The sequence below is a fragment of the Crocodylus siamensis genome, chromosome 5 (assembly GCF_052110815.1).
Source record: "Crocodylus siamensis isolate JL-2025a chromosome 5, ASM5211081v1, whole genome shotgun sequence".
NCBI classification, from domain to species: Eukaryota; Metazoa; Chordata; order Crocodylia; family Crocodylidae; genus Crocodylus; species Crocodylus siamensis.
In genome coordinates this window covers 181,510,084-181,530,556 of record NC_143399.1, presented here as the reverse complement: position 1 = coordinate 181,530,556, position 20,473 = coordinate 181,510,084, and the positions used below count along the sequence as shown (strand labels likewise).

At 43.4% G+C, this 20,473-nt stretch overlaps 1 protein-coding gene across 23 annotated transcripts in view; it reads right to left on the bottom strand.

Moving 5' to 3' along the window:
- The window catches only part of KIAA1217 (KIAA1217 ortholog), a 684,182-nt gene that overhangs the window by 9,209 nt on the left and 654,500 nt on the right, over positions 1-20,473 (bottom strand). For all 23 annotated transcript variants that reach the window (XR_016442337.1, XR_016442336.1, XM_090047343.1 and 20 more), the window contains 6 exons: positions 16,030-16,154; positions 15,611-15,758; positions 9,746-10,244; positions 6,848-7,043; positions 2,946-3,100; positions 2,165-2,311 (listed from right to left, as the gene is read on the bottom strand). Coding sequence is in view for 21 of the 23 variants with exons in the window: in XM_090047343.1 (XP_089903469.1) it covers positions 2,165-2,311; positions 2,946-3,100; positions 6,848-7,043; positions 9,746-10,244; positions 15,611-15,758; positions 16,030-16,154 (1,270 nt within the window). In the remaining 2 variants the exon portion in view is untranslated. The remainder of the gene's footprint in view (positions 1-2,164; positions 2,312-2,945; positions 3,101-6,847; positions 7,044-9,745; positions 10,245-15,610; positions 15,759-16,029; positions 16,155-20,473) is intronic.

Genomic DNA, 20,473 nt, shown 5'->3' with positions numbered 1-20,473 from the left:
CCTTCACTTTGCTGAGCAGTTGGTTTCTCTACACTCCCCCTGGGTGTCCAGCCTGGATTTCCCACTCATTCTTAGTTCAGAAAGGGAGGAGGGGCAAAAAGTCACTAGCACAAGGACATTGTGCAGGTGCACAGTGCCACCTGCAAGCTCTGGAGGTGACACTGGGGGCATTTCCTAAGGGAGGCCAGCTCCACTGTCAGTGAGGTAAATCAGCAGTAGAGGAAAGCTGCCTGCCTGAGACAGTGGCAGTGGAAGTGAATTGCACCTTTGCAGATGAGCAAGTGATATTGTTACAGCAAGCATCCGAGTAACTATGCAATTCATTCTTGTCACTACCGTGCAATTTATACCACTAATTATTGGCTAAAATCAGGCACTTCCCTGAGCAGAACACTCCTCCTTCCCTTGCTCATTAATGCCTTTCCAATATATAAACACGGCAACTCATTATAAAATTCAGCACTGGAAGTTTCTACTGAAGTTTTTCATTAAGTTCTACTTATATACTCCCCTTTCAGAGTCACAGGATGCATCACCAGAAGCACGTACTTGGATCATCTTGGCTAATATCCTATATGACACGGGTCATTAAGTTTCACCAGTGACCAGTGAGGATATGGCAGCAGCAATTGAGGCTGCTATGAGCTGCTGTGTATGAATGCCAGGCTTTACTTGCACTGAAAGCTATCCCCAGATGACCCAGCGGTAAATGGTACCTAAGCATATGGGCTGGAGAGTCAAAGGGCATGGAACATAAGGCCGTCCACCTCACTCCCTTGATATATTGGCATTCCCTTGATTACCACTGGCTTTAGAGGACTAGTGTATGTTAACCAAGCTAACCAACGGGCTGTAAGATCTAGGCCAGTTTTTGTGACAAGTCTTGGATTTAGCTAAAGCATATCCAGAAAGGCATCCTTGTTGTTGCCTTGATCTTAGACATCAAGACAGAAAATCCACCATTTCCCCATGCAATTTATTCCAAAGTTATTAAGCCTTACTGTAATATATATATATATAGTGCTTAATTTCTAATGAGAATGTATCTGGCTTCACCTTCCAGCCTTTGTTTATTCTTACATCTTTCTCTGATAAATTAAAGACCCTTTAAACCTAGTATTTCCTCCAACCTCCACACTATAATCATATCATCTCTCAATCATCTTTGACAAATTAAACAGCATAAGTCCATTCAGACTCTTACTATATTATTCTAACCCTTGAATAATGTTTGCGGCTCTTTTCTGCACCCTCTCCAGTTTTTCAATATGCTTTTTAAGACATGGACACCCAAACACAAGTGCAGTGGTGGACTCTCCGATGCCACAGACAGAAATGAAATTCTCTGCTTACTAATCACTCACTATTGTGCTGGGAGGTCATGTGGAGTTTCTTGCCCACTATGACCCCTAACTCCTTTTTTAAAGTTAATGTTTTCCAGGATACAGTTTCCTCATTCTGTAGGCATGTAAGAGGTGTGAAATGCATCATGGTTTGAATTCGCTTGGCTTATCAAAAAATTGAGGTTGCTTTATAGGGCTCCTCTGTCCTCCACATGTTTCTGGGAATTACTGTACATTCCATTACTATGCTAAAAGCTGGTTTTTGTTACAGTGCCATTGTCAATTGTCTAAAACAGCTGCAGGTATTGTAAAATAAAAGGCCACCTAGTGCATGGCTCTTCTTCTAGGTACCTGCTAGAAGGATGTATTATATTATGGGACACTGTCAATCCTGAAATTTACTGGCAAATGTAAAGATGAATCTGGCTATAGGGTTAAGTGTCAAAGTAGACAATCCCAAGCCGCTGAACTCTCACCAACTTAACCAGGGCTCTTTGCAGCTTTCATATCCAAGTCTTAAGTAACAACCTCAGGTCAATGCCAAACTCATTTAGTGAGTCCATCCAAGCAATCCCATCCACCTGTGTCACAGAACATCCTCCAACCAGCAGTGCTAGTGCCCCTGTGTAACATCCCAAAGGGTCCTCCTAGACCCAGGCCTCTTGAGTAGAATAGGTTGATATTGCAGAATATTGATATAGGCACACTGTGGAAATGGACAAACCAATGTGCTCCTGTCCTTTGTGATCCGAACTAGAGTGGAGGCAAGGTCTAGACCAGCAAGCACCTTCATGTGGGTACAATTACCTGCAAGTGCATACCTGTAATTCAGCCATTATTTTGTCTCCTTCCTCTTCCTCCTCATCCTTTGTGACAGATGCTGTGGCAGGCCCTGGCGCCCGGGATGATGCCTGATCTTCTTTAGATACTCTGGACTGTGCTGTTTGCCCAGCATCTTCGGTGCATTCCTGGACAAAGCCCATAAAGAAAAAGTGCATTGGGACCATCCAAGTGCAACACAAACATGACATGCAATAACAGTGCAACTTCCTGTCTTGAAAAATCCCTGTTTTTTAATGGGCTGTCTCAGAAACAGGCTATCTTATGAACTCAAATACTGCCTGTGTAAATATAATCCTGATGTGGTATAACCTGCATGCATGAGAAAGGGCTTGGCTCCCCTTACCAACTCCCTCCCTTATATTGTGTTATGAAGAATACAGCTTACAAAAGCAAAGAGAAAATTATCTAAACCACCTTGGTGAGGTCTCCTGCTTCTCTCAGCTGATTTTGCCCATCTGACAAAGATAGGCTTTTTATTTGTAAACTTCTTATGACATTCATAATAGAAGCCACTTGTGCAAGTTGCATGCTGCATTGTTAGAGAGAAGGGTAGCAGAAGACTGGAGGAAACAGGACTGAACAGTCTATTGCCTGATTTGTCTGATCAGCAGTGTTTTCTGGTGACCTATTTCAGTCACCTCTCCATGCTACAAGTCTCAACACTTTTTTGTGGTTTATACAAACAACTGAAATTTGGGAATGTTCTATGTACCAGTCATTAGTCACTAGTCTGATTAGCTAGAGCCTGACTCATCCAACCTTCACAATGGGGGCCTCTTTTCTGACTGCATAGATGACATCTCCTGATCGTGCTGTGGTCAGTCCTGAGCCCAGCAGGTAGCTGCGACGTGGTGGTGGTGGAGGGGGAGACTTCACCAGCTTGTCATTTTCTTGTTCTGCGTTGGGAGCCTCTTCTGCAAATTAACAAAGCACCAAGGAATGATTATTTCCGAGGAAAGAAAACTGGCATTTGTACCCTCACTCAGCAGTGGGAGAAAGAAAAACCACTCTGGGATCAAGAACAAAAGAATGGTGTAAACAGGAACTCACTTAGGATTCATGCTGTGAGCAGAACACCCCACTGCCTTGAGAAAGCCTGCATTAGCACAGAGAAATCAAGCCACCATGTATGGAAGCTTGCACTGAAATCCTTGCTCCACTACAGTCAAGAGGTTTGGATTTGATTCCAGTGCATGCATCTGGTTCATGTGCTTAGCTAGTCACACTTGTAGCTGGCTTGCTTTGCAAGTGTACAGTTCGACCGGTGCATCCAAGCAAGTAAACGCTTGTATGGCTTCCTCCCCTCTTTGGAAAATGGGGCTGTCAACAAATCCCAGCAAGAGTTGTGACTCCTGGCTGCTGCTATTCTGGCAGCTCTGGCAGTAATTAAACTGTTATTACACCATCCTAACTCTATCTTCTAGGCACTTTCTGGACTGTGCTAGGGAGGGACCCAAAGGCCTCTATTACTGCTGCTTTACACTTTGCTGTCCACACTGAGACCTGGGAACACTAGGAGAGCAGGGGACAACCAGGTCAGGATGACACCCAAGTCTGCCTGTCGATGCAAGCTGCCAGTGTTATTTTACTTACAGCTCAGTTCAGGGTAACACACAATGCTGCTCTTGCACCAACTCTAAATTTGACTCTATCCCACTAAAGAGAGTTTCTAGACCACAGTGCATTACACTATAGCCCAACATCTTACATATCTAGACATTACACCTGGAAGGAGTTCTAAATGATCTGAAGGGGACCCCAGCTCTCCTAAGGAGACCCTCCCTGCCTTACAAATGGATCCCCTCCCCCACAGAGCCAATATCCCTCCTTACAAGCTTCCAGTGAAATACTTTTCCTAAAATCAAGCATTACCCTATTTGTGGTTTCAACACAGATTAATCTCTTTTGCAGCTGTATGTTTGCAAACAAGCTCAGTACAGCATAGACGACTGGAAGGGGGGGCAGTGTCCCCCCACCTCCCCCTGGGTGGTCCCACACCGCTGGCAGTTTCTGCGGGTGCTTGCCAGCCCTGTCCTCACCGCTGCCAGCTTGTGCCGGTGCTCACCAGCCCCATCCCCATCCCCATCCCCATCCCTGCCATCACTTAAAACAGAAAGCATGGAGGACAGTGCAAGCCCAGACCCAGACTGCTTGGATCAGTATGGCTCCTTAGTTAGACTTTGGGCTGGCTGTGCTAAGGTAGGCTGCTGCTTGACTAGAAATATTAAAAATGAAGCCATTTATTTCAGGTGTACAAATACTAAGTTAGGCACCCAACACTGGCTGCACAAATACTAAGTTATGCACCTGCCTCTAGGCCCACAGGTTTTTTTTAGTTCTGGGCCTTAATTTTCATCGACTATCTTTGCTATCAAAACTAAATTAAACACTGAAACTTTCTATTTCGCACAGCTGTTTCAAAGGGTGCTCACAAAGTTTGCCGAGATAAGATATCCTGATTTTTATGTTTCTTAGGGGAAAAAAATATTTCAGGTTATTAAAGCTTCTGGATAGAGAGAAACCAGATCAGTGCATTCTAGTATGACCCAGAAAAGCATACAAGAGGCCCTGGCAATATGTTGCTAAGGTATTCTGTGTATTGTAGGAACAAGAAGAGATTAGTCAAGTTGGGCTCCATTTTCCGTCTGTCATTCATTTTCTAAGGCCAGGGTGGACTGTAGAATATTGAAACTTGCTTTTTGAACTGTAGAAGATTTGGGTAGTCTGTGAAATGCTTAATTAAGAGTTAAGGAAAGGCTCTGTTGTTCCCTTAAGTTATGTAACCGTTATATAGGATTCATTGTGTACAACTGCAGACAAACGTTTCACTTGCATCACTTTCTCTAAGTCTGCTAGCTGCATGCCATAAATGGATTAGTTAACTATGGGAGTAGCAAATGTTCCACTCTGTTATTGGCTCTCAGACCTCCTCAGACAGTCACAGCGCAGTGCTCCATTTATTTTCTCTGGTTCCCGTTTTTCTGTGCTGAGCCCTTCATTACACAAGCTAACACTGGCTGGAGTCAGGAATTTTACTGAATAGCACAAAAATTCTAAAATTATTGTATAAAGTTTAAACTTTTTTTTTTAATATTTTGCCACATGTCAATAAATATCTAAGAACAATGATCTAGAAATGGGGGTACACAGTTAAATCTCCAAGTTTGCAGATGTTACAAAATTATTCCAGGTAGTCAAGCCACAAACTGATGGAGAGCAGCTTCCGAAAGATATTACCAAGCTGAGTGGGCAAAATGGCAGACAAAATTCACTGTTGACAAGTGCAAGGTAATGCACCTTGGGAAAAATAACCTCAACTATATGCACTCAATATTAGGTTCTGAGTCTGTTATGACTCAGGAAAGATACCCTGGAGTCACTGCAGACAGTTTTCTAAAAATGTCAACTCAATGTACAATGGCAACCAAAAAAGCCAGTAAAATATTAGGCATGCTTAAGGGAACTGAAAACAAAATGGAAAACATCATCATGCCATTATATAAATCCATGGTGTGCCAATGTCCCAAATACTATATGCAGCTTTGGTCCCCACATCTCAAAATGGACATAGTAGAATTAGAAGAGGTACAGAAAAGGACAGCCAAAATGATAAGGAGTATGGAGCAGTTGCCATAACTAAGGAGAGCCTAAAAAGGCTAGGACTCTTCAGCTTGGAAAGGAGAAAGCTGAGGAAGGATATGATAGAGGCCCATAAAATCATGAAGGCTGTACACCAAGTGAACAGGGAACTGTTGTTCACCAAGTCCCAGAATACTAGAAAAACGGGGTACCTGCTGAAATTAATAGGTGACAGGTTTAAAACTAACAAGGGAATGTACTTTTTATGTGGTGTGTTTTATGCAACGTGAGTTAACTTGTAAAATTCATTGTCACAGGAGATGGCAAAGGTAGATAACATAACCAGGTTTCAAAGAGGACTGGATAAATTCCAAGATCTATTAATGGTTATTGAACAGAATGGTTAGCAATGTTTCCTCTGGCATTTCTAAACCAATAATAGTAGATGCCAGGGAGGGTATTTAATAGGGGAACTGATCACTCTAGATCCATCTAGTTTAATGCTCTCCTTCTATAGAGCCCATATCAGTTCTCTTAATATCCAATCTAAATTTCCCTTGTTGCAACAAGTTAAAACTGTTACTTCTTGTCCTGTTCCCTGAGGCCACAGAGAAGAGTTTAACATTATCCTCTTTTTAACCACCGTTCAAGTATCTGAGGATTATCAAACTGCCCGTCAATCTTCTCTTTTCTAGATTAAATAACTGGACACAATGCCATAGGTGAGGTCTCACCAGTGGCAAAATAAGCGGAAGAGTGAATTTGCAGGCAACTTTCCTAGTTTTTTGTTTGCTTGTTTGTTTGTTTTGGAGGGTGTTAGCCCAACAAGAACACATTTACTCATACTAGTATTCTGGTACTATTTCTATCAATTCTCTAAGGAGTCACTGCCTTCCAGTAGTTCCTCCTGTTGTGTTAGCAGGGCTTTCTGTCATAAACAGTAGCACAGATAAGGCCAGACAGACATACAATGATGGAGCTGTGAAGAAAATGCATATACCTTCACTATCTTTTTAACTCAAAAAACAACTTTTCTCTTTTCATTTCCCAAATATGCAAACCTTTAGTTTGCATCAGCTTACCATGGCAAACCTTATCAGGGACTTCTAACTTGTCTGCTGCATCTCCTTTCGGCATCACTGTTGACTGTGGAGGCATCTCTAGCTTAGGGATTGATTTCATGATATTGGCCTGTGCCTCTTCCAAAAGCTTTTCAAACTCTTGTCCATTGTAGTGGTCAAGGTTCTGCCTTTTCTCTTCCCATTTCTTTTCTGCTTTCTAAAGAAAATCAGTAGAATGTGTCACTGCATTCTAGATTTTAGCTGGCTTGTACAGTTACTTTTAAAACACCACATACAAACTTTATGAATCAAAAACATTTAGATGCTCTCAATTCTGATTTGTAATGAAGAGGAGTTCCTGTGTTTGGGTCAGTTCCCAGTAGGCAATATGTCACACTAAATATTCACTACATACAGTTTAATGCACTTAAAGCACACTGCAACTGTCTGTTCTGGCCTGCAGACTTCAGCTAGCAACATCATTTCCTATACAGAACATTAATTGCAGAACAAGTGAAATATCAGCATAAATTGCCTAAGAAAGCTTCATTTTTCCTATAGTTTCTTCTGGAATTATTGTAAGTACAAGCATTTGTTGGTTCAGGCATTTTGGGTACACCTTGGTAGGAACGAACAACTGTCAATGAGAAGTACTCATTGGCTGCACCTGCACAAGATGCTGACTGTGCAGTTGTTACTGTGCAGACATTTAGAACTTGCATAACAAAGTACTAAATATAAATGACTGTGCAGTAACTGGTGTTACTGTGCACTAATGTCCCCGCACAGTTGCATGGTGATGCTTACTGCACAGTAGCTTGTTACTACTACATAGTAGCTCAGAACTACTGTGGAGTAGGGTCATGTCACAGTTTGTGCCCAGCAATGCTACTGCACAGTACTAATAAGCTATTGTGCACTAAGTGTCTTGTTTAGATGTAGCCACAGATCTTGATATGTGAAGATTTTTTTTGATTGAATAAAATGTTCTGACATCAGGATTGTTGTATACTTACTTTGTCCATTTTATCTTTTTTTTTAAATTAATCTGCCTTGTTTAGGAGGCTGCACGTACTTTGCTCACTGGAGTGAAAAGTTGCATTGTAGGCCCTCTTTACATGTTACAGGAATTGCAATTAACTGGTTAACTGTGCAATTACCTTAAGACCAGCTACACATGCAAATTAACTATGGCACTATTAAAAGCTCCAAACAGCTATAAAGTTAGACCTAAAAAAATTGTACTAGCTTTATAGTTGGGAGCAATTGAGCTGTATTATAGTAGGGTCTCCCCTGTGGCTGGGATCCCCAACAGGTGACAGGGCTCTCAGCCACAGGGACACATCATGCCCAGTGGAAAAACCCCTGGGCCCTGGAGATTGTGCCTGCCATGATCCCTAGGGCTCGGGGGTGCATGAAACCCCTAAGCCTTAGGGATTACAGCTACCTCAATCCTCAAGGGTGGGAGATTGTGACTTCTGCAGTCCTCCAGGCTAGTGGGATGTGAGATGCCCCCATGGCAGAAAGCCCCTCGCCTGAGTGGGCTCCCAGCTACTGGAGCTTGTTTCTTCCAGTACAGGGGAAGTCAGGATTAGGCTCTACCTGCACTGGCTGTAAAGCATGATGGGATTTAATGCACGATTTCACAATCATGTCTCCCTACCATACATGTGTGGCATGGCAGGAGGCACAATTGTGTGGATCAGGCAGTTAGATCCAATTACGCCTGTATCTGCACATGTGGGGGGTGGCATAGTTTCTGTTAAGTATCTGCTGTAATTCCATACAGCAGTATGGAGAAGACACTGACTTGGAGTTAGGTTATGAATATTATTCATTATTTAGCAGTAGGAACCATGACTATATGTTGCAGTTTTCCCATAAACCAAAATAGAAAACACAGAATTAAGGGTCATCCAAATACTCATAATTCCACCTCCATGCCTTCTGTACCCAAAACTCCACAAGCCAGAAGGAAGTTTTATATACATACTGTGCCTGTTCTTCCCATCAGCCACCAACTGGGTGTTCATGTAGCATTGAACATGATGTATTGTTACATTACTGCAACAAAATACTCCTGCTTTCTTTGATGCCCAATATGGTGAAAGATATAGGACAGACTTTTCCTTTTCTCAGTTTTAAGTGGGTAGTTTCAAAACAGTCTCCCTTTCCGCAAACCATAAAAGGTTTCAGATTTAAAAGTTACACTATACACCAAGAGCATAAGATGACCGGAGGGGAGGGGGGTAGAAATAACACTTATATACAGAACCTAAGTCTTGCACTACAGTTTGCCAACTTGGCAGCCATTCTATACCTGCCTCTCCCCCCAACCAAAAAAAGGAACTCCAGGAATTTAAGACCACACTGAATTTTAGAAGCCTTCATAAAAAAAATCTTTCATCAGAAGATCTCCAATGTTTGGGTATGTTGCAAATATGCACAGGGCAGAAGTCTAGAAGACACAAGGCAAATTTTAGGTAGCTTTGGTGACCTTGCTTGGCATCTCCACATTTTTTATATACAGACATAAAAAAAAAATCAGGAATTTTCAGGCTGACAAAATCCTATTCCTATGTCCCAATTTCTACCATGTTTTCATAATACTCTTATACAATCAATGGCTATTTATAGAGTTTACTCAAAATTAAGATTTTTCCCCTCAAGATTTAAAAGAAACCATCTTTAGTAATAATTTCTTCAAGCAAATAAGCATTTACACACAGTACCTGCATTTCTGAAACATGTCAATACCTTTTGACTTGATAAAAAACTAAAGGGCTAATATATTCAGAAGTGCTTAAGGTGAAGTGTGGATCCAACTCCCACTGGCTTTTTCCACTGGTGCATTAGAAAATCCCACCCAACAAGTTTAGGCCCCAGAAGAGGGAATTGGTTAAAGAGAATACACCACACCTCAATTGATACAGCTCGGTTTCTGGTACTTGCACTGTGAATTTCTTCAATAAAAAGGCTTTGCATGGTGGAACCACTGACAGAGACCTGTGGTGACTGTGAGGTCTGTGATTGCTGGCTTGCTGCTGTAGACTCTGGTACAGTGACTGAAGTGGTGGGAGTCTGATGGTTTGTTGCTGATAAACCTACAGAATGGCTGGCTGCTGAAGGTGAATTCTGGGTATGGTTGATCAGCGCTGAAGAGTGCTGAGACTGCTGGATGACCACAGGAGAGCTCTGTATATGATGAACTGTCATTGTAGAGAAGGGTATAACTTCTGATTTGACTGACGCTTGTGACTCTGCTGTAACTCCAGCTACATTTTGCTGTGGATGTCCATGGATATTTACCACCTCTTCTTGAGTTTTCAGGATTTCAGCTGCTGTAGCTTTTTCCATAGCAGTGTATTGCACAGCTTGGACAGGATCCACACCTTTCAGCAGACCTTCCGTAACGTGTCTATTGAAACAAGTGAAACACAGAAGCATTCATTACTTAGCATATATTCAAATCAAGTTAGTGTTTTATTATATACTTCCCCTTATTTTAGTTGTGTTTTGTAACAATGTTTCTTAAATCTCTTGGTTCATCTCTTGGTATATGTGGTAAATTGCTAGAGTGTACATGAAAGGAAAGGAAAAAGGAAATAAAATGGAGGAAAAAGAAAATGCAAAGAACTACAGCATTACAATATCTCTAAGGGTACTGAAAAAGTTGTACTTTGGTTGTAGCAATATGAAGTAGTATTTTTTTCATCAGATGTAACAAAGTATCACCAGGGGTACACAGCAGTGTAAACAAACTAAGAGGCATATTTAACACCCCAAAAGTTTTAGAATCACTGATTTATAATGGTGCCTCCCCCAGTGCTGTTTGAAAGGAAAGAGACCGAAGCCAAAAGTTTCCAGTTCTATGCTTAGATGCCTTACTACAGTCGGTGGCATGATTCTGAGTCAGTTACACATTCAGTTTTGAAAAGGTTGGCTTTAACATTTTCATTTTTTCAACAAAGGAGTCTTTCATCACCAAAAGGTAACTGATGGCCAAATTCAGTTCCAAAACCTACTCAAAATATTCAAATAGTAGTTAACAACTGAAGGAGTTTTCTCAAGCAACTTCTATCTGTCCAGAATTTGGAGTAGTGCAGGGGTGGGCAAAATGCAGCCTATCAGGCCATTATATCCAGGCTGCAGGGCCCCTAATACATTTAGAAAATTAATATTTATCTGCCCCTGGCTGCCTGTCGATGGCTTGCTAAAACCCAGTAAGTGGCCCTCCACCCGGAATAATTGCCCACCCCTGGAGTAGTGGCTAACGAGAGACACAAAAATAGAACAGTTTTATAACTTTATCTTAGTACTGTTGTCAGCTCTCTCCAGGTCCAAAAAACTTTAACTGGGTTTAGAATATAATTTGGTGCAGCGTTTCTCAACCAGTGGGACGCAAAGGTCATGTAGGTGGGACTTCAACTCATTGCCTGACTGAAAAAATCAAAGTTGTTTTCACTTCAAATAGATGAATCAACAGATATTGTGAACAGTGGGGTTTTGTTTTTATCATGGACCAGAGTTTTTTGACAAAATGGTTGGTAGGACATAAGGTGCAAAAGGTTGAGAACCACTGATCTGGTGTACTATGGCTTAGCCAGTCATTCCCCAGTTTGTATGTGTGCATGTGATTATTTCATCTCAAGTGCAGGGCTTTGCACTTGCCCTTTTTGTTCGGGACCAATTCTGCAGTCTAAGTCATACTGGATCTTAGCCCTGCCCTCCAGAGCGAGCGCAACTCTACCCAACTTGCTGTCATCTACAAATTTGCTAAGCAGGCATTCAATCTCAACATCCAAATCATTCATAAAGATATTAAACAATACCAGTCCCAGGACAGACCCACTGGGAGCCGCACTGATACCTCCCCTCCCAGCTTGATGTTGAGCCCTTGAGGATGACTCACCGAGTACGATGACCCAACCAGTTTTGTATCTACTTTACAGTACTTTAATTTAGTCTGTATTTCCTTAGCTTGCTAATGAGCACGTCATGGGAGACAATGTCAAAAGCCTTGCTAATGTCAAGGTATATTACATCCACTGCTCTCCCCTCAACCAGAGAGCCTGTCACCTTATCCTAGAAGGAAATCAGGTTGGTCAGGCATGACTTGCTTTTGATGAATGCCTGCTGGCTCTTCCTGATCACACTAGGTGCTTTACAACAGATTTTTCCATGATCTTTCCAGGTACTGTAGTCAGACTTACTTGTCTTTAATTCCTCAGATCTTCCTTCTTCCCTGTTTTAAAGATGGTCATTATATTTGCCCTTTTCCAATCATGTAGGACCCAACCTCCACAAGGTCTAAAAAAGGACAGCTAGTGGCTCAGAAATTCTCTCAGCCAATTCCCTCAGCACCCTACAGTGAATCCATCTGGCCCTGCTGACTTGAAAGCATCTAGCTTCTCTAAGTAATCCCTAACCTGGTCTGCCACTATTCTAAGTTGTTTGACTCTTTCCTTATCTTTGCTGTTAACAGCATTTGTCATCTGCTATTTGTGAAGACTGAAGTGAGACAGGCATTAAATACTTCAGCTTTCTCCGCAGTGTAGCATAAACTATGATTGACTTCTGTATTCCATAAGGGACCTATGGCTTCTTTGGTCTTCCACTTGACATACGTGTCGAATCCCTTTTTATTGCCTTTTATATCCTGCGCCAGCTGCATCTCAAATCGTTCCTTGGCCTCCTAATTTGTTTCTTGAATGCCTATGCAATACTCCTATACTCCTCCCTAGTACTATCACCAAGTTTCCACTTTTTGTAGGATTCCTTTTTGAGTTTCAACTCATTGAAGAGATTGTTGTCCAGTCAGGATCATCTCTTCTCTTGCACTTCTGTCCCACTTTTCTGTTGCATTGGGATGGCTTGCTCCTACACCCTTAAAAGGATCTCGTTAAAGTACAGCTGGCTCTTGTGGATTCTTTTTCCTCTCAGACTTGCCACATAGGAGATGGTGCCCACCAGCTCCCTGGTTTAACTAAGTCTGCTTTTCTGAAGTCCAGTGTCTTTATTCTGCTGCTCTCATTTCTTCTTCCCTTTAGCACAGTGGTTTCCAAACTGTGGGTCCCAACCCCAAATTGGGTTGCAATATCAGTAGATGGGGTCATTACAAACAGAGATGTGGGTTTTCCACAGTGAGAAAAACATGGGTGATCAGAGGCAGGGAGTGTCGCATGCATGTGTGAGCCAAGTGGAAGTAGAAAATAGCTCCCATGGCTCCCTCCAGGTAAGTCTGGGGTGGGGTGGGGGGAGGGCCACAGACAATGTGTTGGAAGAACAGTAGGGCACAGGAGACACTGCGGGGGTGGGGGGGCAGGGGAGCACACATGATGCAGCAGAGGGGGGTGGGGGGCCAAGGTGACATAGTGGGGTGTGGGGGGGCACACACCTCCCTGAGATTTCTGTGCCTACAGTGGGGCGTGGGTCTGGACCAGGTCCAAGCAGGAGGGAGTGCTGCGCTACCATGGCCAGCAAAATGAGAGACAGCAGCAGCAGCAGTATGGAGTTGTACCCGCTACTGCAGCCAGGTGGGCAGGGGGCACCTAACCTTGGTAACCACAGCAGTGTGGTGCTCCCTCCCATGCTGGCTCCCACCCACTGGGCTGCGAAGCCCCTGGAGGGGGAGAGCAGCAAGGCAGCAAGCACCAAGCCCACAGCCTGTGTTCCCCACCCCACCTCAGACTCTGCTCTGGCCAGGCTGCTCATGGAGGGGAAGCGAGAAGTGGGAGCTGGGCTCCATGGTCTGCTCTGGCCACAGCAGCTGCCACCTCCCATGGATGGCAGCTGGGGCTCTGGTGCTACTCGGGGTGAGGGCCAGGAGGCTGTGAGCCATGGCCCTGGAGCACCTGGGGGGATGGGAGGGCTTCAGGTTAGGGGTGAGGGGCCATACTGAGGCAACGGGGTCAGAAATGGGGTCATGCTGAGTAAAAGTTTGGGAAGCACTGCCTTAGGATCTTGAACTCTAATTTCATGGTCACTGTCACCCAGGTTACTTACCACCTTCATTCTCAAATCTTTCCTCCCTGTTTGCAGGTACCAAGTCAAGAAGAACTTCCCCCCATTGCTGGCATCTCTACCACGTGTATCCCCAACACTTCAGGAATTTGCTGAACTGCTTTTACACTGCTGTTTCCCTCCCAGGAGATCTGATAGTTCAAGTCCCCCAAGTGAGCCAAGTGCTGTGATTTGGAGGTTTCTGTCAGTTGTTTAAAAAAGGCCTCTTCCATTTCTTCCTCCTGGGTTGGTGGCCTACCGCAGATGCCCACCACAACTTCCTCCTTGCTGCTCTCCCTTCAGACCTATGTAGCATAACTTCAGCATAACTTCAGAACTCATTGTGCTTTTAATTAGGAAAACCCCAGTAATTGGATCATTTTCTCTTGAAAGGAACCTAGAAATTAAAAGGCTACATACACTTTCTGCTGCAATCACATTAACATACATAATGATTCAGAGCTGGGGAAAGATTTCTATCAGATGGGCTAGTCAAGAGGTGGCCGAACTGCAGCATGGGTGCCATACATATCACAGGAAGCCTATGTGTGTGGCACGTGGCAGACCGGGGAGGGGGACAGGCAGCACAGCAGCAGATAAGACAGGGAACAGAAAGCAGAGCAGCAGATTAGGCAGGGATCAGAATGCTGAGCAGCAGAACAGGGAAGGCAGAGGGATTGGAATAGCACTCAGGAAGGGCATTGGGCTAAGCTAATTTGTTCCCTGCCTGCCAAAAAGGTTGGCACCCACTAAGCTAGGACATCCTTCTCACCAATTTGGGAAAGTCCCTTCTAATATATTTCCTACAATATGTATTAAGGATGATCATCTTAAATCTGCCTTGAACTCATAACACCAGAAAAAAGCGCAGCTTCAATTCTGCAACTGACTAACTAGGTATTTAGCTGAGAATGAGGAAAATGTACAAACAAAGACCTTTTTTGGTGCTGGCTCTTTCAGGGCTTCCACTGGTAAAACTGTATCATTTCCATTACTTCAGAGATGCAGCATTTGTTTGCTGCTTATATTTCCTGACACACTTGGATAAACAGCTGCACTTATTGCACAGAAATCTCATACAAAGTTTGTGCTTTCTCTGCCACATCCCTCATCTGCAAAGCACAGAGTAAAGAAGTTCAGGATCCCACATATGTACTTAAAATATTTACTATTTGTTCTCTCATCTCTAGTAAGAAACCACAAGGCTGTAGCATAGTCTTATATGCCCACAGTTCTTTCTGTGTCATGTTTTACTGCTATATTTTGGGGAATTTAAGCTATAGCCTCAGAGAGTCCTCATCTAACCTATACTGGTGTAAATGCCTACAAATGCTTGCCTTAGAGACTGGTACAACCCAATGTGTGGATTCTTATTTAAATGCCACTGAGGCTTACAGATGTTAGTCAGGGGATTGAGATTAGATTGGGTCTCCATTTAATTTCCAGTGGTCTATGCCAACTGGTCTAGACAAATGCAGGGCATGGAGCAACTTATATCATCTTTTACTATGCTTTTAGGAAAGTATAGAAGGAATCCATAAATAATTACTAGGGTAACTAGGGGTATACAAGCAGAGTAGCAGCCCTGGGTGCCAGAGACTGGTGACTGTCACCTCTGGCAGCCCAACAACTGCCCCAGCAACAGCCACTGTCTAAGGTGCAGAATCTGGTTGTTACACCTCCGACAGGTTCAGCTCTCAAGACCTTTTGACTCTAAAAAGCGGTTCCAGCCCCCTTGGCAGAAACCAGTCACAATTCTGGAGGAAAAAAAAAAAAAATCACCTTCTTAGTGTAGTGAGGACATCAGTCATGCTGCGGACTCGTTTCAGCAAGCTGTCCAGTTTATGGGGCTCCTCCTTTAGAAATCTGACAGCTTCCACCTCAACGCGGAGGATTGCCCGCATTTTATTCTGAAGTGTTGGGAACTCACCTGGAAAGAGAAGAAGCACGAAATCCAGACTGGAAATGAGAAATACAGTAAAGGAAAAATAAATACATAAACCAAGCAGTCAGAGACTCTTTAAGTGTCATTAGCTGCACTTCTAGCACCACCCAGAGGCCATACAACTCGCACCTGCAGCATCTTTCTTTTTTTTTTTTTTTTTTTTGAAGCAAGTGGTGAAGTTCCAGATCAAGAAACAAACTTATATCAGATCTAATGATTAAAGACAACACGGTCAAACTTAAGGAAGAAAACAGACCTTTCAGGGTGGCAACAGCTTCTCCAACTTGACGCAGAAGAAAAGCCCCATCTTCAACGTCTTTCAGTGTAATTATCTTGGCTGGGGAGTCCTTCTTCAGTTCCTCAACAAAATGTTCTAGCTCACTGTTAAAAGAACATAAATAAAGCTTTGTCTGAACTACGCTATTATAATCATATTTGCTGAAAACACAAGGAACCAAATGGACACACCAGATTAAAAAAACCTCACTTACGGCACATTAAAATTTGCTAATGCCTTGCCTACTGGGGCCAAAAAAGAGGAGATTGTAAAAGTGTTAGAAGGCCAGCTTCTCAATGAAACTGTCAGATTATAACAAATGTAAGTGCCTGACATCCTCTGATGTGTTGCCACGTTCATCCACACTGTAAAAGGGCAGGTGAGACAGTAACACAAGTATAAATTAGTTGCTTTCATGATGCAAGTTACCTGAGGGTATGACTTGTGTGCTACAGCAACAACAATGCACAGGCAGAAAAGACCATAGTGAACACAAATGTGACCTGCTGAAGTATTTGTGTTAAACCACCCATTACTCTTAGCTTCCTTCCCATCTATTTTAAAATGCATTTTTGGTTAGTGCCAAACAAAGCAGAGGCCAAAGTCCTAACAGCTCCTTTGAAATGCTGGTGGCAGATTGGAGTTATAGTTGGGTTTTTGAGTGTGTTAAGGTAACAAAACAGGCAAACTGCAGCAGACATTTCTTATAGGAAGTTTTGAAAGGATGAGATTCTGTCTGAGTAAGCTACCTCTGCTGTCAATTAGCACAACACAGTGTTCTCTTTTTTGACACAACTCATTAGTCAACTTTGGAGTGTTGTGGGTCATTATTATAAAAAGGAAAAATTTGATGATGAAGTCAGTGAGTTCTTTAATACAATCCTATTTATTTACAAAGAATGTACAAAATCCTGTCTCCCTGGGCACAGCCAGATTCACAGAGTCATAAAGAAGTAGGGCTGGAAGGGACTTACAGAGGTCATTTAGTTCAACTCCCTGCCTGAAGCAGGATCATCCTTATCCAAACTATCCTGCACAAGCCACAAGCTAAACTTTAAATAAGAACTTTCAATCCTGACATGATATAGACCTAATACCCTAACCTGCCACAGGCAAAACAGGGGAAGCACAGCAGCCAATGCCTGGTTCCATACAATGTTGTTGTCAATATCCATTCAAGAGGTCCCAGGTACAGGGCTACACCCCCAATTAGAGAGGAAAGCAAAAACCCCCACAGTTCACACCAATCTGAGCAAAGGGTAAAACTCCTTCCTGACCCCCAAAACAGCAATCGGTCTGACCTTGAGTGGAAGGAAAAAACTCTAATGAGGAACATCTGATTTCGGTCGCAGCAGGAGCACTGGCATGTTCCCCAGCCTTGGCTGTAGCCAAACACTTAATGTCTCTAGCATGGTTTAAAAATGCCTTGACACATGTAGGAGCAAAAAGTGGGAGAAGGGATGGGAGGACAGGAGCATGGGCAATATCCATGGTAAAATATAGGCATAGCTATGCCTAGATCATCCCCAACCAGTATCTATCCAAACTCTTCTTGAACACGTTCAGTGATGGAGAGTCCACACCTTCCCAAGGCAGTCTATTCCACTGCCTCTCTATTCTAACAGTGAATAAATTTTTCCTGATATCCAATCTCATCTTACATTGCTGCAGCTTCAAGAAATTTGTCCACATCTTCCTTTCTGCAGCAAGACTGAAAAGGTACTTTTCCTCTTCTTTATGGTAGCCCTTCAAGGACTCTGTGTCCTTCTACAGCTTTCAGGCAGCATTCTTCCCTCAGAAGTCTCTTTCTTGCCTTTTTTTCCCCAGGGCAACTTAAAATTACCTTAAGATGAAGGACAGCAGTGACACACAACCACAGCACCCAGAACATAAAAAGCAAAGTTATATTTTGCATAAGAAGCTCTTACGGATATTTATTTTCATCAGACTTTAGAGACCTCACGCAGGCAAAACAGGAGACTCCTGAAGAAGGAGCTCTAGACCTGGCCCCTTCTTCTGGCTTCTTGGCCCTGTGGGATAACTATGGAAGCTCAGAGAGGCTTTTTGCCATTTAACAAGTGCTGAATCTTTGGTGCCACAAGGATGGGGATGTTTCTGTTGTCTACCTCTGCTGATAGATCCTCTGGATCATGATCGGTACAGAGGTTTCAATCCTGATGGCACTGTGGAGGTCAATCTGCTCCTTGTGTTTGGGGGTGGGGGGTGCCAACTCAAGGCCCTTGACCCCAGCTCAGAGGCAGAGCTGAGAGACTTACCAAGGAGAAATAGTGACCAATTGCCCCAAATGGAGGAGGCACCATATCTGGCTGTCAGATGCTGGTGTTAGATCATCATGCAAAGGGCATAGTTGAAAGCCCAGAGCATGAGCAGCTCTGGGGAAGTCCATGACAGGGGAAAAAATATAGTGGTACCTTCCTATGTCCACTGACAGCAAGAGAGAGAGGATGTGAATTTACTTCTAGGTCAATGGATGAATCCAGCACAAGACTGCTCCAACTGAATGGGTTGCCTGTGACCTTTTTGCAAAAGTGTCATTTGTCTGCTGGAACCAGTAGTGAGGCACAGAGCTGTAGAGGAGTTCACAATCTCTCAAAAGAAAGGTGAAAAGAAAAGGAGAGACAAGAAAAGAAAGAAAAAAGAGAAAAAAGAGAAAAAGAAAGAGAAAGAGAAAAAAAAAGAAAAGAAAAAAGAAAACGAATTCACTTGGTTCCAGGGTGATGAAGTCCTGGGAAAGTAGAAAAGTGCTTCCCACAGCTTGCGTCACAAGGACACAAGAAAGCTCTCAGTGACGGTGGTAAGAGCTTACCTATCTTTGCTTGGGCACTTGGCTGCTTTCACTCTCAAGATGCCCCATGCAGACTTTGCCTCAGCGTGTTTCAGGCCTGGCTGCACAGAATCTACTCACTGGACACTTCAGGCATAATGCCTGAGCCATTACTTTCCTTTGTAATGTGGAGAAAGGACTTTAGCAAAGCATGCAAAGGAGTACCATTTGTACCCTCCTTCTACAGTACATCTAAAGTGACAAATGCCTCCCCAAGGATTTGGGACCATTGCATAGGTACCACTAGTGCCCACTAGGGCCTGGTTCTGTCTCACTTTGCAGAGGACAGGCAAGATCAAAGGTGTAGGATGGAATAGACACAGGAGGCTCCTCAACCACTATTACAAATTTGTCTAACAGGGAACTTGGGCTGAATACTCCCTGGAGCAGAAAGAGGCACATTTCTGGTTTTCAGGTGTGAACTGATCTGTCTGGATGGCTTCATGGCACAAATATGGTGCAGAGTACAGCGTTCTTGAATCTTCTCTCATGATGTAGACAGATGACAGCTTGGGTGATCTGCTGTGGCAGTCTGAAGATTAGGTGGGTGAAATAGATGGCATATGCACTAGCACCATTATGCAACTGCTGCTCTGCATAGCCAGGAAGACTGGTCCTGTTGTCTGCCACAGTCTGGACATGTTGCCCTCAGGTGAGGTAGAGGAAGGACAAGCAGGCTCTATTCTTGTCTGTTGCCAAGTGGGTGAGAAGAAATGAAGAGCAGGAAATGTGCCTGCTCCCTGCAGCATGGGGGATCAAGGAAGGGTGGGGTTAGGGCCCACTCTTTAGTTGCTGCTGAAGCAGAAGAGTCCCCAGTCAAAGCAAAAGGCATGACGCACACCCGCAAAGTAAGAATGCATCTGTGGGCAATTACTCAAAGGTGAAACACAAGTACTTACATCTGAAACCTTTTTCTAAAGGGCTACACACATCCTCTTAAAAGAACACAACAACATGCGACTTAAGCATCCCGTCAATAACATCCTCAGAGCCTGAATAACAAGTACACGTGACAAAAGGGCTCATTAAAAGCCAAAGAGTGCAAATTATTTGTGAGAACTAGTTGTTAAATAGCTTCACCATGCTAAGTGTACCAGAAAAAAAAATGGAGCTGCACTCAAACAGTCCACAGGGTGGAGGCAGAGGCACTGCATATGTTTCCATCTCTATCTGGTGCAAAGCAGCACCTCAGAGATATATAACACCTGCTCTACACGACCTACCTCCCAAACTGGTAGCACAGCCGTGTTGATGTGGTGCTACTCATGCTCAAACAAGTTTTGCTGAGAATTAGCACATTTGAGTAGGCACATTACATCTTGAGCCTTACAGATAGTTTCTTGCATTATCTTACTCAGTTGCCAGGGGAAGTTATAAAATTGCCAGCACATTAGAAAAAGGCATAAATAAACTGCTTAGCCACCTAACTGTGGCAAGTCAAAAAAGAAATAACTGTTTTCTGGGGTCTCTGACAGCAACCACTGCTTCTTGCAGCCAGCCCTCACCAGCACATGTCACTGGTCACAACTTTACAGTGTCAATGCACTAAGGTCTACCCCTCAGGATGGCTCTAGTGAT